The following is a 24882-nucleotide window of genomic DNA, read 5'->3' as shown; positions in this document are numbered from 1 at the left end:
TTTTTTTTTTTTGTCGCATTCCTCAGGCAGCCAATAATTTGATGACCTGCAGCGGTTCCGGTCGGAGAGTCTCCTTTTATGTCTCCTACCGGAACCGCTGCCTACCGGTCCGCTGGTCATCAAATTGTTGGCTTAATCCATGGGGTGACTAATCGATAGGAAACAAAATAACATTTTTGCAAGCCAAAATATATGATCTTACTGGATTCTGAATCATCAACTTGCATAGTGACTGACTGGCACCCTGAACCAAAGGGCTTCCACAGTACGCTGTGTAATACCCTCTGGTGGTCTAAGCCCAGTTCGTCAAGGGGTTCATCCTGTACAGCGAGATAATGAGCCAAAACAAACATACCTCCAGGCTATGGCTGAACTGCCGCAGAATTAAAGAACAAGTCAATAGTCTTAATACCACAGAACGGCCTGCACAGCCTGCCAGACCTAACCCCCCATGGAGCTGCTTTGGGATGAACTTAGCCCTGGTCCAGAGCATTAGTGAGTTCTCTCTAACGCCCTAAAAATAAACAAAACCACTTCCCTACTCACTAAAACAAAAGGCTGTTTTGTGTTGTTGAAACTCTGTTCTCGGAGGTGGGAAGCCTCTCAGCATCCCACCTTCTCTGTAAGATACACTTTTTGGCCAGAAAATTAAATATTTCACCGGAAGTAAACATTCCATTGACCAGATCTGTAGAGGGCCAGATCTGTAGAGGGCCAGATCTGTATAGGGCCAGATCTGTAGAGGGCACAGTGGAGCAACCAACAATATTTTTTCCTTCCGGTGAAATATTTTCTTTTATGGCCAAAAAGTGTATTTTACAGAGAAGGTGGGGTGCTGAGAGGCTTCCCACCTCAGAGAATAGACTTTCAACAACACAAAACAGCCTTCGTTTTAGTGAGTGGCAAAGCGGTTTTGTTTATTTTGACTACAGATTGGAGCCCTCGCAGGGCAGTGTAATTCCTTGTCTATGAGCCGAGCCGAGCAGCTGGCAGGGCGTTAGAGAGAACTCACTAACGCTCTGGACCAGGGCTAGGATGTACAGAACTGTACAGAAGGGTGAATGAAAGGCAACACCATTTGTGGGAAAGTTTTTTCCAACAGTGTTCGGTAGAACTTTTCAAACAATATTTGATTAATATTAACCCACTCAATCCGGGAACACATCTGTGTCACTTTAGATGCCTTTGGCTATTCAAAAATAGCAGATATACAATCTCATAACGCGGCACCGAGTGCCGCGCTATGAGCTTGTAGATCTGCTATTTTTGAAAAGATATCGTGAAAATGTTTGCAAATATTTGTATACTGTATATACATTTTAACTGAAATCTTTGCTTCTGGGGGTCCCTGGAACAAAATATTTTGAGATTGGGGGGTCCGTGGACAAATAAATATCATTTTGGGGGTCCTTGACATGAAAAAAGTTTGAGAAGTCCACTGATATTATAGCAACATAAGTTTTTTTCCAAAAAAAAAATTAGGATTTAGAAGACATTCGTAGAATCCCTAGAAGCAAAGATTTTGCAGATTTGCACAAACTTTTAAAAAAAATAGCAGATCTACAAGAAACCAATGGGGTGATGTCACCGTTCCCATAGTCCATTGCTTCTCAAAGTGGGGTCCGGGGACCCCCAGGGGTCCTTGAGGGAGTTCCAGGGGGTCCCCAGCTATATGGTGGATAGTTAGGAACCAAATGGACCCTTTTGGGTCTGTAAGTCTTAAGTTAAAATTAACATTGATTTTACAATATAAATTGGGGTCCCAGAGATAGAAATGGCATTAAATGGGGGTCCGTAGTCTAATGCATGTCAAACTGGGGGTCCTTGAAATCAAAATGGTTGAGAATCACTGCTAGAGCCGTAAAAATCTTCCCTTATGGGGGTCCCTGGCATATCTTTTCAAACGGGGGTCCGCGGGCTTATAAGTGTCAAATTGGGGGTCCTTGACATGAAAACGTTTGAGAACCAGTGACTGCCCTAGTCCATGTGTCTTACAGTCTATGGCACGCACGCACGCGCATGTGTAATGTGTATATATGCCAACATGTAGATATGTGACTAGCCGTCTTACTGAATGTACCATGATGTGTGCAAGTAAGTTTCATTAGTGGAAGATGTCCTTGTACCATTATGGCATCAAGTTAAAATCCTATGTATCCTCACTGTACTATTCATATTTTCTGAATAATCATCAACATAATAGACTGACTTTCCAAAGGGACTATTTTGGGTCGCACAGTGTTGCGAGGTTCTGCGAGGTGTTCAAAGCATTTATTATATCCATCTGGCAATGATACAAGATGTCTTGTTAAGTGAAAAGAGATTCAAGGTCTGAATGACAGGAAAAGATACTCTTTACTGTACATGGAAATTAATGTTCTGCAGCAGCACACAGACCCAAGCGGATTCAAATATCGCTGAATACGCCGAGGAGAGCATTACGACCGACCGTCTCCATGTAACTTTTCCTTCTGCTTCATTGTTTCACCCGATTCTGGATGTGAACTCACTGCCTCTTTGCTTCAGGGGGATTCTACAAATGTCTTCTAAACAGTTTTCTGAAAAACGTATGTTTCTATATCAGTGGTGCTCAAACTTTTTCATGTCAAGGACCCCCAAAATGATGTGTATTTGGCCGCCGACCCCCATCTCAAAATGGTTTGTTCCAGGGACCCCCAGAAGCAAAGATGTGAGATAAAAATGTTTGCTTTAAAATAATAAACATTCAAAGATTTGCACACATTTTCACGATTTTTCGAAAATAGCAGATCTACAAGCTCGTAGCGCGGCACTCGGTGCCGCGCTATGAGCTTGTATATCTGCTATTTTTGAATAGCCAAAGTGTAAAATAATGCTTTTTTAGCTCAAATCTAAAAATGACACAGATGCTTCTTCAGGTCTTAATGGGTTAAAAGTAGTCACCTCCCCCAACAGTGTAGGACACTGGTTCTCAACGACCCCCAACAGGTCTGTAACTCTGAGAGTGTACAAATAGAACCAAATGCACCCTTAAAAAAGGTCCATTTGGTTCCATTTGTACTGAAATTATAAACTTTTTTGGTGAAGATCCAATATGCAGAACAGGCATGGCTTATTATTATTCTATAACTGATGGTACTAGAGAGAAGATGACAGTATGAAACCAAGAATAATCATCACGTTAGAGAAAGGCAGCATTTAACCACTTTCAACCTGGCATCCCTATTTTGGGCACGACGTCGTTATACGTGGGTGAAAACGTTCGAAAATTCTAACATTACCATTTCATTCACTGGCTGAGGCTGTGCATGACGTGCTGATGCACCATCTGAGACTAGCGGTCTAACAACTGCCACTCGTCTGAAGAAACTGTGGCACATTAAAAGTTGAAGTTCAATGCACTTATTTTTTTGCCAAATATAGAAATTATTTTACATTCATTCATTCAAAAACTGTTTTAAATGAAAAAGATGCATTTGCTCAACTATCCAACATGGCATATCTTGAGAAGCTGCCGGATGTACTGTATTGTATGCACTCACTGAGTGCAATCTTTCTAGTTATACTCCCTTAATCCATTTTGACCGGGAAATAATCTGTGTCATTTTTAGATTTCTTTGGCTATTAAAAAATAGCAGATCTACAAGCTCATAGATTTGTCGCGCGCGTGAGGAGGGAGCACGCACGCGCGCGCACACACACACACACACACACACGTGCTCGCCGACTTCGCACAGGGCCCCGCATTTCTCCCAGACGGCTCTGCCCAGAAGCAAAGATTTGAGTTACAAATGTTCCCTTTAAAGAAAAAAAGAAATTCAAACATTTGCACAAATGGTCAAAATCTTTCAAAAATAGCAGATCTACAAGCTCATAGCGGTGCCGCTATATTCATATTTTTGAATAGCCAAAGTACAAAATATGGATAAAGTGGTTACACAGATGCGTTCCCGGTTTGAAAGGGTTAATGAGGAGTCAGTGAGTAGTAGATTCTGCACTGTGTGTGTGTGTGTGTGTGTGTGTGTGTGTGTGTGTGTGTGTGTGTCTGTGTGTGTCTGTGTGTGTCTGTGTGTGTCTGTGTGTGTCTGTGTGTGTCTGTGTGTGTCTGTGTGTGTCTGTGTGTGTCTGTGTTTTGAAGGGGAGGGGGGCGAGGAGGTGGGCGTTTATCAGCTGAGAGCAGGGGACCTGTGGGGGAGAAGGAGGAACCATGACAAAACCTAGGAGACAGTTCCACTCGCGCTCCACAGTTGGCCAGGGTTTTTGTGCTTTTTAGCTTCCCCTTCTTTCCACGGAATTTATTTTCTCCCTCTCTGACACCGTCTCTCTGTGCCGAGCTGCTTTACTCTCACGTAAAAACCAGCTCATTATAAAGAGGAAAAGAGACTTCAGTTTTCATGGTCACAATGAATCTAACGAGTCAAAAAATGTGTTGTCACAGTTACAACACTTTGACATGCAGTGGCAGTCCGTCATTTAACCATATAAGACCGGGGAAGCATCTGTGTGTCATTTTAAGATTTCTTTAGCTATTCAAAAATAGCAGATCTACAAGCTCGTAGCGCGGCAATCGTGAAAATGTATATTATATTATTTTTTTTTGAGCGAATATTTTTTACTCAAATCTTTGCTTCTGGTGGATTCTACAAATGTCTTCTAAATCCTAACTATGCTATAATATCAGTGGTTCTCAAACTTTTTCATAATTGTCAAGGACCCTCAAAATTGTATTTGGCTGCTGTATTTGGACACCCCCCCCACCCCCCCCCCCCATCTCAAAATATTTGGTTCCATGGACCCCCCAGAGGCAAAGATTTGAGTTACAAATGTTCGCTTTAAAATAATATATTCACACATTTTCAAAATCTTTCAAAAATAGCTGATCTACAAGCTCGGTGCCGCGCTACAAGCTTGTAGATCTGCTATTTTTGAATAACCAAAGTATAAAATAATGGTTATAGCTAAAATCTAAAGTGGCACAGATGTGTTCCCGGTCTTAAAGGGTTAAATAACCACAGGCTGGATAGATGTGAACGGCCTCGCTCATCTAGAACCGGATATCGTCTCCGTTGTTGGATTGGGAAGCTTGTTATGTCCAAAAAGAACTGTTACTTTTCAGGAAATGGAAATGGAAAAAAAGAACCTGTGCTCCAATGGATAATAACTGTGGCAGCTATGGACAGTATTTCCGGCAAGCATTTCGTAGGGAGAAGAGACAGAGAGACCCCAATGCATTCAGTAACGTCCTTGGGCTTAATTCATTCTCTAGCATGTTTCCTTTCTCAAGGAAACATTTAGTTATTATTCTGTCACAAGCTATTGTAAATACTTTGAAAGTGGTTACGTTTGTCTGTGGGTTTGAGGACACGGTGTGAGCTTGCAGATCGGCTATTTTTGCTACTTTCGTGTGAGATCTAGCATGACGAAGTAGGGCGTTGATTTACGGGGGAGAAGAATAAATGAAATGTAGAGATAGGAGCCGAGACAGCTTTTGTTTACATCCACGTCCACATCGTGGCTTCCGTGGGTCTCCGTGGATCGTCAAAATAAGGTAAAACCGCTGGCCAGGCGGATTAATTAATTAATTAATTAATTCCTGGCAGTCAATGTGTTAAAGGGGAAGACCACTCATTTTCAACATTGAACTGTGTCTTTAATACACCTTAGAGCTGTTGTGTGGAAATAAGAAAAAAGTCCCCCCCCCCTCTATGTTGCCTAGAACTGGATAATTGATTGAGGTCATGTGATCAGTGACATACGCAGGGTGTACTTTTGGCTGAGGGGGCGGAGCCAAAAGTACACCCTGCGTACGTCCCCCAGTCATTCAGTCACAGCTGCTTCTTTTCACCCAAAAGCGAGAGAGTTTCACCTGGAAAGCGTAATGCATGCCGAGGTTTGCAAACAATCCCCGAATACAAACATTTCAGAAGCATCAGGAATTCAGTCTGCATTCACCCAAACAGATGGGACGACTAGGTGTGGGTTCACTCAGTGAAGTTAACTTGAGAGAGGAATTAATTAAGCCCTAAGATTATCAGATCTACAAGCTCACAGCGCGTCACTTCGTGTCACGCTGCGAACTTGTATATCTGCTATTTTTTTAAGATTTTAGAAAAATACAAATCTTCTCTTCTGGTGGTCCCTGGCACAAATCATTTTCAGGTGCCGGTCCGCGGCCAAAAACGTATCAATCTGGGGGGGTCCTCGACTTGAAAACGTTTGAGAACCACTGATATACAGGATACCATTGCGAGGCATTAGAGGACGGTGCAAAACCAACCGAACCCTGAGATCCCAGAAAGAGCTGAAAATGATGAGACAATAATGCCAGATGTGATGAGATATAGACATGATAGGCAGATAGAAATGTAAGGGTGTCACGCAGGATGACTCACTCATTACTCCAGTGAGAGGAGCAGGGCCATGATGCCACCATGAAAGACACACTGAAATAGCTCATATAAACAGAGCATCGTTTTCAATTTCACAGGCCGAGCTCTCCAGACATGGGCATTACTGATTTCGTCGACTAAAACTATGACGAATAATGTCTGTTGACTACCTTTTTTCACTTCCGAAAATTAAATAAAAACTAAGCTATGATGACTAAAACTAAGACTAAATATACTGACAATTTCGTCAACAAATAAAAACTAGACTAAAATGTTTGGGAGGGACTATAGTGGAGAAGAGATCCAGTAGAACTAAAAGACGAGTCATCATGGGTGTGCGCGGGTGTCACAGACCCGAAAATAGTTGATCTACAAGCTCACAACGCGTCGCGTCGCAGCGCAACGCGTTGTGAGCTTGTAGATCGGCTATTTTCGGCATGCAGCTAAGGGAAAATCATTTCGATGCCATCACGGCTCGACAAAAAAATACATTTTAATCGACTAAATCAACTGTAGTTTTAGTCGACTAAAATCGTATGATATTTAGTCGACCAAAACTAGACTAGAAGTAAAACATTTCAGGTGACTAAAATATGACTAAACTATACAGAATTTTATTCAAAAGACTATGACTAAAACTAAATAAAAATGTGCTGTCAAAATCAGCACTGGTTAGCGCAAATCAACACCCAATGAGATGGCATGGACAGATATGCCATTTTTTTATAATTGAATGCTGTACAAATGATGATTCTGTGAATATCATTCTACTGTATGGGAATCGAAAGCTGCGAAAAGCCACTCTAGCATTTCTTCTCAGGTTGTATTCTATTCCCCTAAAGAGAGGTGGAAGCCAAGCATGGAGTTACAGAGCGAGTGAGCAATCAATAAAACCAGGAATAGAACAGGTCCACTTTGTCCCTCGAGGAACCCTTGTGCTGTCATGTTTTGTTGTCGGCTCTCTCTATTAAAACTTGTTTTCACACTATGTTACTTTAGAAAACTACAGTTTAACGGGACTCTGCGGACATTCATTCTTGAACTCTGAGTCTGATTAACACAAATAAGTCATGTTTTGCAATTTGTAAAACTGTCCACAATGCATGATGTAGATCGGCTATATTTGGTATTTTGTGGGGGGGGTGGGGATTTGAGTTTCAAAATTGACAACCAAAAAAAACTCAATTTAAATTAATTTGACCCTAAAATCGACATGGACAGTGACGATGATGGAGGTGCGTGTGGGGAGACTGGAGGATACACACCACCAGCTGAAGTTTACTACCCGCCAGCCTCTGATACTGAGCCTGAATCTGAACCAGACCACGTTGCAGCACCCGAACTCCCGCAGCCCGTGTGTGGGTTGGAGTCTGAGTCAACCACCACTGCTGAGCTTGGTAAAGAGTTTGGTCAGACATGAAGGCCGGAGCTGGCCGTGGCAGGGCATCAAGGCGCAATCATTTCACAGACAAACCGGGTCCTACTGTTATTGTCAAGGTCAAAATTCGTGACGAGCTGAGCAGTCTTCTGTGTTTGTTGGACAACGACATGTTAGAGCTGATCAAAGACTGCACGGTTGAGATGGCCCGCAGTGAAGAAAATAATCAACATTGGAATTTGTCTGTGATGGAGCTGAAAGCCAGTCGGTAATGTCAAACCGACATCAGTGTGTTTTTCTTGCGTTCCATGCTCACCCCCGGCTGTCCCTTGAACCAACTGTGGGCCAACGAATTTGGTAATCACCTTGTAAAGGAAACCATGGCTCGCGACCGGTTCAAATCAATCATGCACAACCTGCGATTTGATGACAAGGACAAGGCCTGCCCGCAAAGAAACAGACAAGTTCGTGGCAATGACTGAGGTCTGGAATCAGTTCACAGATAACTGTAAAGTGTGCCATGTGCCTGGAATCAACATCACAGTGGATGAGCAGCTCTTTCCCTCAAAGGCAAGATGCAGATTTACACAATACAGACAAGTTTGGGATTAAGTTGTAGATTGTTGCCGACTTGGAAACTATATATTTCCTAAATGGATTTCCCTACCTCAGAAAAAGGCCAGTACCGCAGCAGGTCATTTAATGTTCTTTTCATAAACATGTATTTAAATTGTCTATACAATACACAATATCTAATAAATACCTACATTTATTGTGTTGCCCCCCCCCCCCTCTCTCTCCCTCTCATTTGCATCAATGGCAAGCCAGTTGCCTCCAAGCTGATGAAAATCTCAGATGTGACTCTGACCATTTACCACAAAAACTTTTGCATCTTGAGCACCATGCACCCCACCGTTGTGATTGGCACAGACACCATGCCATCTGATCCAAAACGGACATTTTGGATCAGATGGCATGCAACTACACGGCGAAAGTTGCCACCAGTCGCTGGCAGTGTTCATTTCGTCGACTACAACTATGACGAAAAATGTTGGTTGACTACCTTTTTTCACTGACGAAAACTAAATAAAAACTAAGCTACAATGACTAAATGAAACTAAACTAATGACTAAGACAATGTTGTCAACAAATAAAAACTAGACTAAAATGTTAGTGAGGGACTAGTGGAGAAGAGATCCAGTAGAACTAAAGTCATTTTATGTTTGGTTGCGCTCGGGTGTTGTGCTCTGAAAATAGTAGATCTACAAGCTCACAACTATTTTCAGCATGCAACAAAGTGTAAAATCTGCCATTACGACGCCATCAAGGCACCGCCAAAACACATTTTAGTTGACTAAATCAACTGTAGATAAAACTAGACTAAAACTAAAACATTTCAGATGACTAAAATGTGACTAAGACTAAATTAAAATTTGCTGTCAAAATCAACACTGGTCCCTGGCCAGTGGCTGTCTTTTACAACATTCTGGACCTGGCTGCCATCAATGCCTATGTGTTGTTCAAAAAGTGCATGGACACGTTCCCAGTTATAAATTGGATTGTATTTTTCCGCCTCCAAGCCAAATGATAAGCGTAGCCTACCTGTGAGGTGTGAGTGGGATTGAAATGCTTATCGATATTTCAAAGACAATGGTATCCCAGAGTCCCCGAGGGGAGACAGTGGCCAATAAAATCGCAGGAAAAAAAATGTCAATTTGATCTCAAGTGTGTGATAGGGCGATTTAATGCTGCCATGGAAGTGTCAAGTCGTACCGGATATGCAACTTGGCAAAAGTGAATTGATCCCAGTGTATGGCGGAGGACAATTTTACGATACATTTCAATCTCTGCGATACAATTATTATGAGCGTTTTTCTATCACGATAAATGATAACAGTTATCGCCCCATCCCTACTACTGTTGAATGAATGACAACCATCTCTGTCTCTTCCCCCAGGCCTGGTCAAGGCAGATGCCAGCCCACCCTAGGGCTTAGTTCTGCTCCATGTGTCTTCCCATGTCACTGTCGCCACATGCTTGCTCAGGGGGGAAATGTCAGGCTTCTGTTGTCTTGAGAGAACTCGATGTGTTTTGGCACTATAATAAAATTGAAATGAACTGAATTGAAGACTTCTGTAATGTAATATTTAATACTTGGGTGTGTTGAATGCACTGTGAGCGAGTCAGTTATGAGAAAGTGCATTACCCATTTACATTTCTGCTCAACACTAGCCAGGGGGTTAGGCTTTATTTACCGACATTATGCGCACAGTATTTCTACAAATATCTGAGCAAATAGAGGCCAGTGTATAAGCCTTTCCCCCAAGAGGCCCCATATTCGAGGACTGTGAATTTGGGGAGATATTTTTGTCTTTCACAAATGAACGTTTGCACTACAGTGAGTTGCACAAGTACCTCAAGCAGCTCAACAGGGCATAAATCTCAGGAAGGAACAGATGACAAATCAGGCGATTGTCTCAGCAAATGTGCAGCGTATTGAGGGGTGTTAGAGGGGGTCCTGGGGGACTTAATTAGCCACAAGAAGCAGTGACTGAAACTGAACACTGCTACAACTCCAAGATGGGGGACATGACGCCGCTTACTCAATCTGTCAATACACATTTATAACCGTTCAAACCATCAGTGGCCTTGTGGGTGTTGGAAAAGCAGATTGTTGTTTGAATGCTTGATGTAGCCTAGTTTTTATCTTGGCACTATAACCTATACTATAAAGAGAAACACGTTACTTACCAATTGAATAATTACGGCAACATTTGGCATTTTGACATCAAACAGGCTTTAGCTTACATAAGTGTCTGAAAAACAGTACGGACATGCAGTATATCATGTCTTTCACCACCGTATATTTTTCATTTCTTTGACAATTTTAATATAATGACATGCCCGAAATAGCGAAGCCAGGTTGAAATTGGTTAAAGTGTGTAAATGCAATTAATGTTGTCTGTCGTGAGCACAAAACAATGACTTGGGAGCTGAAATGTGATGCCTTCATGAGGTTCCTTTACTTGTATAGCAGTACAAATCTAGTATCTACCACAATTATGCGTCTCAAACATAGTCTCCGGCCTGGCGGAGACAACAAAACTAGCGATACGAGCTAGCAGCACAACACATTATGCTACGAAACATACTAGAAAGTTTACGTTCACTATGGTTGGTAATAATTTACCACACCATATAATTGATTGATTTTTCTTTTTAAACATTTGGTCGTATTTTAAGTTTTTAACTGTTCTATTATACTGTCATGTAATATATTTTCATGTTATGTAAATGTAATTTATTTCTGTGTGGACCCCAGGAAGAGCAGATGCTGCTAAGGCTAGTAGCAAATAAACAATAAACCATCTTACACATGATACGTTTTTTAGTTTATTAGTGACTATGAGTACATCAATTTTCTTTTTGTTAAACTTTTCAAACATTGCAGATCAGCTGTACCAACTCTTTTACACCTGTAAACTCGAGAAGTTGAGTTGAAGTGCCGTTGACGGTTCTGAGTCTGACAGAGTCTATATTGGTCACTAAGGGCCATCATCATCACTGTCCACATGGGTTTCGTTGATAGCCCTAAACTAAGTCTCACACAATAAGCTGTCATCATAAACCCCTGCTAAGGCATCCCTTCATTTCTTGGGCAAAAAAGGAAGTGGGTGCAGTGAGTGTTACATAACCCTTTAGGAGGAAGATCCACGTCTCAGAGGGAGAGGGAAAGTGACAGGGGAAGGCGACACCACAAAAGGAGGCAGGATGTCTGCCTCCAGCAAACTGCAGCGCCCACCGACATCCAACAAGAGCTTCACACAGACAGCCTTCATCAGCACAACAGGCCGCTTAACCCATTAAGACTGGGAACGCATCTGTGTATGATTTTTAGATTTCTTTGGCTATTCAAAAATAGCAGATATACAAGCTCATAGCGCGGCACTACGAGCTTGTAGATCTGCTATTTTTGAAAAATCTTGAAAGTTTGTGCAAATCTTTGAATATATATATTTTTAAAGCGAACATTTGTCACTCAAATCTTTGCTTCTAGGGGAATTCTACAAAGGTCTTCTAAAATCCAACAGTTTTTTGAAAAACGTATGTTGCTATAATGTGTGGTCCTCAAACTTTTTCATGTCAAGGACCCCCAAAATTATATGTTTGGCCGTGGACCCCCATCTAAAAATATGTTGTTCCAGGGACCGCCATGAAGCAAAGATTTGAGTTACAAATGCTGTTCCCTTTAAAAAATATATATTTAAATATTTGCATAAATGTTCAAGATTTTTCTAAAATAGCTGATCTAAAAGTTCTTGTAGATCTGCTATTTTTGAATAGCCAAAGCAATCTTAAGATGACACAGATGTGTTCCCGATCTTAATGGCTTAAAGCAGGCAGGGGAAGGAACGTGTCTATTTTTCTCTTCATTTGTGTAATCAACGGGTGCCAAGGAATTAGACAAGTGGAGGGAGGGAGGGGGGGAGGGAGGAGGGAAGCGTGGGACTTCCCATCATGTGGCTTATCTTCTTTTTGCTGTCACTAAGACATGGGGATCAAGGGGCTGGAGAAAAAAGAAGAACTGGGGGAAGGACTTGATGCTCGATCAGTCTCCTCCTGCGTGTTGGACGTGAGAGCTGCTTTTCTTGTTAACCCATTCAAAACGGGAACGCGTCTGGGTCATTTTAGATTTATTTGGCTATTCAAAAATAGCAGATCTACAAGCTCATAGCGTGGCACCGAGTGCCACGCTATGAGCTTGTAGATCAGCTATTTTTGAATTGCTCTGCATTTGTGCAAATCTTTGAATATATATTATTTTTTTTGAAGCAAACATTTGTAACTCAAATCTTTGCTTCTGGGGATTCTACAAATGTCTTCTAAATCCTAACAGTTTTCAGAAAAAAAATTATGTTGCTATAATATATCAGTGGTGCTTAAAACCTTTTTCATATCAAGGACCCCCAAAATTATATGTATTTGGCCGCGGACCGACATCTGAAAATATTTTGTTCCAGGGATTTGAGTCCAAATTTGTCCCTTTGAAAAATATATATATTCAAATATTTGCAAAAATGTTCAAGATTTTTCAAAAATAGCAGATCTACAAGTTCATATATCTGCTATTTTTGAACAGCCAAAAGTATAAGATATGGATAAAGTGGTTACACGGATGCGTTCCCGGTTTGAATGGGTTAAAAGCCAAGAAAAGGGAGCTGCCTTTATAATCTTCATGGCAGTCTTTCAAATTAAAACAAAATCCTCTTATTTCCGACGTGTTACTTCTTCATCTAGCCCTAATCATTTTATCAAACTTCCATGCTTCCCAGTTATTTTAATCAGTGATGTGAGAAGACTGCGTACGCAATGTACATGAGTAGCTGCTGCAAATCAGCCTTGATTGCCAGAGACGGCAAAAAGGAACAAGATTAGAGCAAAGAATAGAGATGGGAGGGAGGGAGGGATAAAAGCTCTTTTTTTTTACCGTTTCAAAAAAGGGACAGCTCCTTTTTAAACGTAAGTTTAAAAGAGGAAGAAAGAACAAGACATGGTGTGTGTGTGTGTCAGCAGTTGTGAATCTAAAGCTTAAGGTTCCTCGGGGGAGTCGAGCTGCTCTCTCTCCCACATTGAAGCAGAGTGATGCTCACATAATCGTCTCTGTCCGGTGGAAACCAAAACCGTGACTTTTCATGATTCGAATTCAAAAGTAGCAGATCTACAAGTTCGAAACGCGCCGCTTCGCGCCGCGTTTCGAGCCGCGTTTCGAGCTTGTGGATCTGCTACTTTTGACGCTTTTGTGTGACGCTGTAGAATGATCAAGTACGGCGTTGATTTATGAAAAAAAAATAAGAAAAGTTAGAATATGGAGATAAGAGGTTTCTGCCTCGACAGCGACGATATCGTGGTGGTGGTCATGACAAGGAACTGGAGCAAAGGTTCCTGACACAACACTAAAGTGACCTTTTCGCCCCATGAATGCCAACCCCCCTCAGTGCAGTGGACTGGGCAGGGACTCCCTCTTTCTTTGGTGTTTCGCCCAGGTGGGTGTGGTTATATGCCTAAACCTAACCGCACAGAGAATATGCCTTAACACACTTTTTTGGTCGTGACCCAGAAGAGAAATTTGATGCCTTCCCGGGGCCCAAACTAGTGAAAATATAATAAGTCAAACAACCTTCCTCTTCCCCACACCAGGGCATGCTCCAATCGTGTTAACCCATTAAGACCTGAGGCCCATAATGCCTTCTAAATCCTAACAGTGTTCTGAAAAACGTATTCAATTGGTTCAATTTGTACACTCTCAGAGTTATGGTGGTCCTTGAAGCTCTGACAGTGTGATGAAACCGGTTCCGGAAATGGTTCCAAATGTGATGGAACCGATTCCCGGTTCCTCAATGTTGGATCCGGTTCCGTATCCCAAACCTATACCTCAGAATAGCAGCAAAGTTATTTGGTAGTAGGCTGGGTTGAACTCTTCACCTACTGAACATTCCATGTGGCTGTGTTGTTGTTGGGTGCCAAAATTGAATGAGTATGAATGAATGAGAATGTCTGCAACTTGAAAACATCTCTCTCTCTCTCACACACACACACACACACAAGCACGCGCACACGCACACGCACGTAGTCCCAGAAGATAATTGATCCCAGTCTAAGCACACAAGTAAGACGCGCGAACGCGGGAAGCGAACGCAAAAAAATAAAGATAAATATGAAAAATAATATTTAAAAAAAAGTAACCAATAAAAAAATATGTAAAAATACAAAAAAAATCTGCGTTAAAAGGAGCATGTTAGAAAAATACAAATTCACAAAAAAAAAACTTTGAATGTTTTTGAACAATTCAACAAAGTGTTTGAAGTGGCTGTTTCACCCACTTCCGGGGGGCGGAGCCAAAATCCGAGCCCGAAGTATTTGTTCGTAGACCCCCACTTAGGGGGGGTAGAAAAAGTTTCGGAGCGATTCGGGCACTTTTCATTTAACATGGGGTTTCAATGGGGAGTTTGTAGGAGCCTTCTCCGGGGCGTGGCTTCCGGGGGAAGGGGCGGGCTTAAACGCAACCTTGACAGGTGTGTTCAGTTTTCAAAGACCTTTCATTTGATGTATGGTACGTCTAAATTGGACATTTACTTATCTCAGAGGAGCTGCACACAGGCAGTGCACACAGAGAGAGATTCAGAGACACAACCCGAGCACGGTTTCATAGTAAGCTCCACTTGCGCGGAGGCGCGCCTTCGGCGCGCCTCCTTCCGCTGCGTTCGCAACGACAGCTGCCACTGCCAGTCAAATAAAACCAAAGACGACTAATAAAAACGAAAGGATTGGACTGAGGCGGTCATCAACAATGCTTGTGTTTCTTCTAGCGCACACTTGAAATCAGGTAAGGTTAAATAAAATATGATCTGTTGTCTGGACGGATGTGTGTCTATAGGTTTGTCATGACCATCATTCATCAGAAACATATTGGGGGAACTGAACTAGGAAGAAGAAAAGAATACTTCTTACAGAGTAAAACATCACTTCTTACAGTGCACTAGTTACACTTGACCTGAGAGATTATTAGCCTGGTAAACCCCCCTCCCTCCGGAAATCTCATTTGCATTTGGTTTCAGGAAGGAGGGTCTGGGATTGCTCACAGAGTAAAGCTGCCCGAACCACTGCGCATACGAACCAATCAGTGGCTGCTAGGGGCGGGATCATCCAATCACCTGCCTAGTAGCTTGAAAAAATGAAACTCCGTCTGTCATCGATTCTGCGCCCGGAGTCTCAGATGCAAGTACGCTGTGAAACAAAATGTGTGTCGCAAGCTTCTTCCATTTGACGGAGTGAGGTTAAGAGATTATCAGGTAGCGATAAACTGAAGAGAGTACACATAATAAACGTCACCATCTGGTGAATTCAATGCAACAACGACTCAACTATGTAAACAAGATGAGAAAAATATGTTGCAGAACTTGTTCCTCTGCTTTGGGTTAATTTCCTTAAAGCCATTGTATGTAACTTTGGCTTGTGTTAGTGTTTACATCAGTGGTTCTCAAACTTTTTCATGTCAAGGACCCCCAAAATTATATGTATTTGGCCGCTGACCCCCATCTCAAATTATTTAGTTCCAGGGACCCCCAGAAGCAAAGATTTGAGTTACATATATTCGCTTTAGAAAAATATATAAATCAAGGATTTGCACAAATTGTCATGATTTTTCAAAAATAGCAGATCTACAAGCTCATAGCGCGGCACTCGGTGCCGCGCTATGAGCTTGTGTATCTGCTATTTTTGAATAGCCAAACTATAAAATAAAAGTGTTAAAGTGGTTAAAATGATTGTGACGCTGATTTAACTTATTTTGCTGTGGGCCCTCTGGTACCTCCCCAAGGACCCCTGGGGGTTCCCGGACCCCACTTTTAGTACCAATGTGGTTTACACACATAAATATACGCTTTTTTTTACCCATAATTTCCCTCTACACCAGCACTGGAGTAGTAGTGTGGTGGCGTTTACCTGCAGAAATGCATTGCCCTCTCTCGCTGTATTTTGGTGTTTTCACCGTTTGTTTTGGTTGGCCCAAGAGGGCAATTCAGTCTCTGCAGGTAGGGCAATGTGTCTCTGCAGGTAGGGCAATGTGTCTCTGCAGGTAAACACCACCACACTATACGCCAGTGGGTGATAACTGCTGGTACAGTATACAGTAGAAGGAAATTATTGGTGAGAAACATTATTTACGGTTTTGTTTTGTAAACGCACAGCAATGTTACATACTCATGCCTTCAAAGTCACATGGTTTATGGTCAACGTCAATCCATATCTGATCTCTGAGCCACTCGTATGATTTACACATCATATTGTTTCTTTAGAGAGAGAAAAAACAAAGTCAAACTTTTGTCTCTTTGCTGCTAAACCCATTGCAGTAGCCAAGCGAATAATATCTGAATCATGATTGGTCACGCAATTAGTGTATAACTACCAATGGCAATGCAACACCTTGAAGACAGATGGTGTCGTTCATAATCTATAAGCCAGCTTTTTGAAGTCAATATATTATGTTTGCTCATCACAAGCACAAACGTACATTTATTTTTACCTCGTATAGCGGCCCACAATCTGCATTGGACTTAAAAGTACCAATTACCTATCATCTGTAAGTCCACACACTACACATAATTGTAACTCTCCTCGAAAATCTCTTCTTCACCCACTGGTGTTGTGTGGCATCTTTCAATCGCAGTGGCGGTCTCTGTATTTAATAAGAACGATCAGTAATGAAACACTTTAAACCAGAGTGCTGTCTGTCTCTGCCTCGCCTGTTCACAGCCTGTAGGTGTGGGTGTTATAAATGGAGGCCATGTAATGAGAAGTTCAGATAGAGGACACAAATAATATAGTACAAGATTGTAGTTACAAACGATGTAGAATTGCCCCAGATCCCAGATCCTTTCCCATCCCACACTAAAAAGGTAAACATTATTGGAAGCAGTTACGCTATAATACACGTCTTCTCAGAGGATGTTTAGGCTAGTGGTGCTCAAACTTTTTCATGTCAAGGACCCCTAAAAAATGATATGTATTTGGCCGGGGACCCCCCATCTCAAAATATTTTGTTTCAGGGACCCCCAGAAGCAAAGATTTGCGTTACAAATGTTCGCTTCAAAAACATATATATTCAAAGATTTGCACAAATGTTCACGATTTTTTTTAAAATAGCAGGATAGCCAAAGTATAAAACATGGTTAAAGTGGTTAAAATAATGTTGACGCTATATTAACTAATTTTGCTGGGGATCCCCTGGTACCCCCCCCCCCCAAGTACCCCTGGGGGTCCCCCGACCCCACTTTGAGAACCAATGGTTTAGACCAGTGGAGTAATATCTGGTCATATATCAACACCGCGTTTCAAATATACATTGCCGTCGTCATTCTTCACCATTTAACCAACGTTGCATGAACGTTAATCCTTCGATTCAGAGATGGTTGATGGAAATCCTTCGTGATCCTTTTAGATTAGAGTAGATCTATTTAATCGCGCAGTGGAAATATTTGCGCACACAAAGTGCCTGCTGTTGTGACAAGTGGGCTAATTAAACGAGGCTTATCGAACAAGCTGAGAAACCTGTGCATTTAACCAGCTCAAATGGGGCGCTCGGGTGGCGCAGTGGTAAAAGTCCCTGCCCACCACCACGGAGGTTGTGGGTTCGAATCCACCGTGGTGCATCCGGGCTCTGTCGGGTGTCTGCACGAACACAATTGGCCCGTGTTCAGGAAGGGAAGCCGGGCGGGGAGGGTGATATCGGTCATTGCACGTACTCCTACGTGCTGGGGGCGGAGCCTGTCAGCAGGGAGTGTTGGGCGGGAGGAGTAGTCCTCCCAGTGGGGCTCCTCACTGGCAGGTGAGTCAGTAGGATACGACAGCAGTGACGGCACAGAAATGTGTGTGGGGAGGAATTAATTGGCATAACGACTAAATTGGGGAGAAAAAAAATATTGGCTACTCTAAAGAAAAAAAGAAAAAAAGGAACTCAAAGGAACAACAAATGTTTATGTCCGTGTTATGTGTCCTCTAAGGTTTTCTCTAGCTCAAGAACTCGGCTCTCGGCTGGCAGAGGGAGAGTAGCGCCCAGGATTACATAGGCAATTGGCACTGGGTGAAAAAAATATGGGTTACAAAATCGTGGGATAATAATTTAAGAAATTAAAAGAACTCAGCTCTCAGATGCGTCCCAGCAACAGGCATTTGTGTTGAAAATAAGTGATGTGAATGAGGCGGGGGAGCGAGGGGCCTTTTGTACTGGAACTAGAACTGGAAAAGCAGGGATGCAACACCACCACAACAAATAAATAAATAGATACTTCAGGGGCTTAATTTAAAGACATGAGGAAAGGTGGACAGCCAGTGTGGTTACGGGAGCTCAGACTGCATTATTAACCCATTTAAACCGGGAACGCATCTGTGTAACCACTTAAACCATTGTTTTATACTTTGGCTATTCAAAAATAGCAGATCTACAAGCTCGTAGCGCGGCACTAGCTTGTAGATCTGCTATTTTTGAATAATCTTGAACATTTGCATATTTTTTTTTTTTTTTCGTTTTTAACTAAAATCTTTGCTTCTGGGGGGTCCCTGGAACAACATAATTTGATGGGGATCGGCGGCCAAAAACAATTTTGGGTGGTCCTTGACATGAAAACGTTTGGCACCACTGATATAGCAACAATATTTTTTTTGTTTCAGAAAAATTAAGACATTTGTTGAGACATTTGACAGTTGTTCGACAAATGTTCGCTTAAAAAATATATATATTCAAAGATTTGCAAAAATCAAAAAAATAGCAGATCTACAAACCGACGCGGCACTCTACCGAGTGCCGCGCTATGAGCTCGTAGATCTGCTATTTTTGAATTATAGCCAAAGAACTCTAAAATGACACAGATGCGTTCCCGGATTGAATGGCTTAGGGGCATTGGAATCCAATTTGTTGTGGTCGGCTGAGCCTCCAGCAGCGGCAGCAGCATTACTTGATACGAGTGTTCTGTGGCGATCCATGTCCCTCTGGGATGTGATGGGTCATGTTTGTTTGTAATATTGGATTTTGCTTATTTGACCAACTCTCTGGGGAAAAAGGTAGGACTTGAATGTTCTTACTTTCTTTTTTATTTAGCAAACACTTGTACTGTAAACAACAGGCTATAGACTGATTTGGACCTGAGGCCGATTCTACAAATGCCTTCTAAAATCAGTAGTTCTCGAACTTTCAAGATTTTTCAAAAATGTAAAAAAAAAATGCATATATATATAATTGTATATCTGCTATTTTTGGATAGTCGACGCGACGCGTTGTGAGCTTGTCGAACGGCTATTTTCAGCGAAAGCTTTCCCCACAATAACACAGAAAATACCCTAGTATAGAGCCCTGAGGGACTCCGCTCAAGTGGTTAAGTAAAGTGTTACCCAACACCTTGACCCTTGAGTTATTTAAGTGAATTGGAATTAAACATTAGAATGGGTTAATTACAAGCCGTCAGACACCCGCCCTACATACTACAGTATAATCACATTCCACATCTCTTACTTCTCTAGGGAGATTAGACATTCCATATTCTCCTGGTGTACTATTATCCAGTATATGCAGTATCGACTTCACAAAAATGGGCGTACAGAAAGACAGCTCGTGGGTCCTTAAATAATTGATTTCCCGGCAATTTATGGCAAATATTTTAGAGAGCCTCCTCTGGTGAATTTCTGGAGAGTTACAGTACCTTGAAAAAGGTACAGTGCGCAGGGTTTGTGTGTGCTGTTTTATACATACAGGCTAAGCATGCGGAAGTTTGTGCATCATGGGACGCACGTGCCACACACACACACACACACACACACACACACACACACACACACACACACACACACACACACACACACACACACACACACACACACACACACACACACACACACACACACACACACACACACACACACACACACACACACACACACACACACACACACACACACACACACACACCCCCACACACACACACATATGAATAAAACCAAAACATTGCTACTTTTTAAGCAGGATCCAATTAAATGCAATGCTTACTTAGGAAAAGTTTGGAGAGGAGAAAACGATAACACATTCATTAGAGTCCAAGTTTTAAAAAAAATGCAAGGAACTTCAAGTGTACATCAATTAAATGCACTTGAATGAAGTTGACACTGTTTTGAAAATAGCCCCCCTCATCAGACAAGCGTTGGACTACATAAAATAATCTGTGTAATGTTTAGGCATCACACATGAAATACATTTCAACTCTCTCAGTCTGCTCTTCATCTAGTCTCGCGTACCCGGAAAACTATTCCACAATCTCAGAATGCTGTATAGACTCTGGAACTACACCTACCGAAATCCGAGGCAGAAAGCCGTCATATGTTGGTCATTACCGGTCATGAACATATATCTTAGAAAGTCCTTATATATTTTTTTTCTATTTCCATTTTTTCTAAGCCGCAAACTATATATGCTTAGATGATTATGATTTATATTCGGATTAATTTGCGCGACTGTAAAGACGAAACGGAAGCGGAGGTGTTACATCCACTTTATCGCTTGATCATTTTCAGAGCTTCAGTTGCTCCAGACTGTATGACGGAAGCATTGGAAAATTGTGGGAGGCAACAGTCTGGCTTGCGAGACTACTGTACATCCTGTACCAGTGGTTCTCAAAGTGGGGTCCAGGGACCGCTAGGGGTCCTTGCAGGGGTTCAAGGGGGGTCCTTGGCAAAGTGAACAGGTGTTTCGCCATTATTTGACCAGCTAGTTAGTTAGTTAGTTAGCCCAATGACTTAGTTAGTTAGCCCAATGAGATAATTATACAAATGACTATACAAATCATGAGTTTCATTCTGCACTGTTATCTCCCCACCCAAGGTAGACAGTCGTAGAAAGATATTTTCTCATGGTGGTGCTCGGCACAAAACATTTTCAAATGGGGGACCGCAGCCTAATCTATCTCAATTATTTGGAAGTCCTTGGCATGCTTGAGAAACACTGCACTATTTCTAGTAAAGGCATGGCTACTATTTTGAGGTAATCATAACCATAATTAATGCAGCTAGCTAATTGTTATTGGTGCTCAGATGGTAGCTGATGGTCTTCACAGTAGGTATGCCACTAATGCCAACTAGTATAATTCTGATCCAGGTTAATAACTCAAGCAGTAGAGCAGGGGTCTTCGATGTTTTTTCAGGCCAAGGACCCCTTAGGTGAGAGAGAGAGAGATGAAGCAGGGACCCCCCACCACTACATATTGGATTCATGTTAAATGTGTGTGTTCAGACATTTAACCACTTAAACACTCAATACTTTGTAAACTTGACCTTTGGCTCTGTACTTGGTCTGCTCTTTTTTTTCCCCTCTACACCAAACCTCTTCTCCGAAAATAGCAAATCTACAAGCTCACAACGCACGTCACAGATGCGTTGTGAGCTTGTAGATCAACTATTTTTGTCCCCCCCCAGAATAGGGATGCTAGCGTTCACGTGGTTAATATAAAAGTAAAAATAAAGTCCCTATCACACAAAGATGTGGCGGCCCCCTCTGCAGTGTCTCTGAGGAGTGAGGACCCCCTAGGGGTCCTGGAATCCCCCTGTTGAATACCCCCCCCCCCCCCCCCTGCATTGGAGAATGGAAAAGGTGCTTTTGTTTCCGACTTGTGGAGGAAGCACCGGCTTAGACGGTAGATGATGGTCTCCACAGTCTATGTATGTATGCCTACTAGTATTCTGTTCCAGGTTAATCATACAGTGGAGAATGGAACACAACAGGTGCCTTTTGTGTCGACTTATGGAGGGGCTGTTACTGCCTGCGGTGGCCTTTTACATTGGCTATTCAAAAATAGCAGATATACAAGCTCATAGCGTGCCACACACTTTTTTTTTAGGTGGGGGTACGCAGCCAAATATCATTTTGGGGGTCCTTGACACGAAAAAGTTTGAGAACCACTGGCTTGGATGGTAGCTGATGGTCTTCACTCTTCACAGTACACCAGGTATGCCAACTAGACAACTACAACTCTGTTCCAGGTTAATCACACAAGCAGTGGAAAAATGGAACAGATGCCAACCCGAATTAACCTGAATTAAAGTATAAGCTATTTATTTAATTAAAGCAGTGGTTCTCAAACTTTTTCATGTCAAGGACCCCCGAATTGACACTTATTAGCCCACGGACCCCCATTTGAAAAGATAAGCCAGGGACACCCCTAAGAGAATATTTTTACGTCTCTCTAGCAGTGATTCTCAACCATTTTAATTTCAAGGACCCCCAGTTTGACATGCATATTAGGCTACGGACCCCCATTTAATGGCATTTATATCTCTGGGACCCCAATTCATATTGTAAAATCAATGTTAATTTAACTCTGAAGAGTGTCCAAATGGAACCAAATGGACCCGTTAGGGTCCATTTGGTTCCATTTGGACACTCTCAGAGTTACAGACCCATAAGGGGCCATTTGGTTCCTATCCATCATTTAGCTGGGGACCCCCTGGAACCCCCTCAAGTACCCCTGGGGGTCCCACCCAGACCCCACTTTGAGAACCAATGAATTAAAGTAATGCTATGCCTGCCTATAGTCCCTACTAGTATTCTGTACCAGGTGGTTACAACAAGCAGTTGAGAATGGAACAAACAGGTGTTTCTTACAGTGGACAATGGGACACAAACAGGTGCTTTCGCCTTGTTAGAGAGAGGCTGCACTGGAGAACTCACCTTCTGCTGTCTCCTCGCCATGTCGGTGGGCTGCTTGGCGTTGAACGGGTAGGCGATGCAGCGCAGCACGAACACGTAGATCTGCAGCTTCACCTTCCTCTCCGCCTCCTCCTGGCGGAGCCGCTGCACCTCCTTCCTCTCCTCCTCCTCCTCGGCCTTGTTGTTGGTGGTGGTGGTGGTGTTGTTGTTGGGAGAGGAGGGCGGCTTCTTGGTGGCGGTGCTGGTGTTGTTGTTGTTGTTCTCCGGACGTCGTCTCTTCTGTTGGGGTTGTGGTTGTTGTTGTCTCCCTCCTGAGACGACATTAGAGGAGGTGGTGGTGGTGGAGGAGTTGTTGGCAGCTTGTTTCGGGGGGTTGTCGTCGTCCTCTTTACAAACTTCGGGGTCCGACTCCCCGCCGGTGTCTTCACTGGAGGACGGGTCCAACATGGTGGAGGAGGAGAAGAGGAGAACAGCAAGCAGGTATGAAAAGAAGTGAAGAACTGAAGAAGAGAGGAACAGCAGCAGGTATAAAGGTATGAAAAGAAGTGAAGAACTGAAGAAGAGAGGAACAGCAGCAGGTGGATGAAAAGAGAGGGGAAAAAAACTCTTCTTCGTTTGTTTAGTCGAACTGAGGAACGCAGCAGGTGCAGCAGGTACGAAGAGAAGAAAAGAAGAGAAGAACGCAGCAGGTAAAAGGTATAAAAAAAGAGGGAGAACAGCAGGTTACAGTTTATATAGGAATGGAAAGGAGGAAGAACAGAAGATAAGCAGGTTATAGGAATGAAAAGTGGAAGAACAGAAGATAAGCAGGTTGTATAGGAATGAAAAGAGGGGGGGGGGGAAACTCCTGTTCGTTTGTTTAGTCGACGTGGCGCTCGAGCGCTTCCACTTTTAGTTGCCGCTGTCACACACTTGTTGTATATCCTCTTGTGTGTGTTTTTTTTTCGGAACGGGTCGCTCGAGCGGCGTGTTTGAAGACACAACCCCGTCGTCCTCCTCCTCCTAGTCCGTTAAATAATGTTTCTTTTTGTTGTTCCTTCCTTCCTCCTCTCAGACAGGCAGGCAGTAGCAGGGTTTAGAAGGGAGGGCGGAGTTTTTCTTTTACAGGAGCTCCAGTCTCTCCTCTCCTCTCAACGCTCCTCTCGCTACTTGTGCTGGAATGAGGAGGCAGCTCTGTGTGTGTGCAGTGGAGCGGTGCCGTGTGTGTGTGTGTGTGTGTGTGTGTGCGCGCGCGCGTGATGCTGCCACACAAACAGGTGAGCAACCTGTAGCTGAGGGAGAGAAAGCAACATGTGGGAGGGGCTTCTACGGAACCAGCGTGCGCTGATTAGACACACACACACACACACGCACGCACAATGCACACACACGCACAATGTGAATGTGCATACTATACACACACACACTAAATTCTCTCTCTCTCTCTCTCTCTCTCTCTCTCTCTCTCTCTCTCTCTCTCTCTCTCTCTCTCTCTCTCTCTCTCTCTCTCTCTCTCTCTCTCTCTCTCTCTCTCTCTCTCTCTCTCTCTCTCTCTCTGTCTATATTTTTTATATAGATATATTATTATATATATACAATGATTTAATATTTTTTGGATAGGGGGCAGGTAGTAATAAGAATGTATTCTTCTTCCTGCTCCTTTTCGCTCATGGGTGTATTGGATGTAATGAATTATTGAAGTTATGAATTGTGTGTACTGTAATGCACTACCATATGCGAAATGAAATGATATATATATATATATATATATATATATATATAGAGAGAGAGAGAGAGAGAGAGAGAGAGAGAGAGAGAGAGAGAGAGAGAGAGAGAGAGAATTATATTTTCATTGTACCTTTCAACCCATTGGTGTTTTTTTGTTGCTTTCTACCCCTTTTTCTCCCCAATTT

The 24882-nt window shown here is 42.6% G+C and overlaps 1 protein-coding gene across 1 annotated transcript in view; it reads right to left on the bottom strand.

Moving 5' to 3' along the window:
* cadps2 (Ca++-dependent secretion activator 2) overlaps window positions 1–24126 on the bottom strand; it is a 342906-nt gene extending 318780 nt beyond the window's left edge. Inside the window, 1 exon segment of the mRNA XM_080438413.1 lies at window positions 23012–24126. Within this exon segment, the coding sequence (XP_080294539.1) occupies window positions 23012–23437 (426 nt within the window). The 5' untranslated portion in view covers window positions 23438–24126.
* Window positions 24127–24882: the final 756 nt, after the last annotated feature.

Source organism: Gymnoscopelus braueri (genome assembly GCF_963280865.1).
Source record: "Gymnoscopelus braueri genome assembly, chromosome: 9".
Classification (NCBI taxonomy): domain Eukaryota; kingdom Metazoa; phylum Chordata; class Actinopteri; order Myctophiformes; family Myctophidae; genus Gymnoscopelus; species Gymnoscopelus braueri.
The sequence above is the reverse complement of the archived record's forward strand: the minus strand, read 5'-3'. Positions and strand labels throughout refer to the sequence as shown.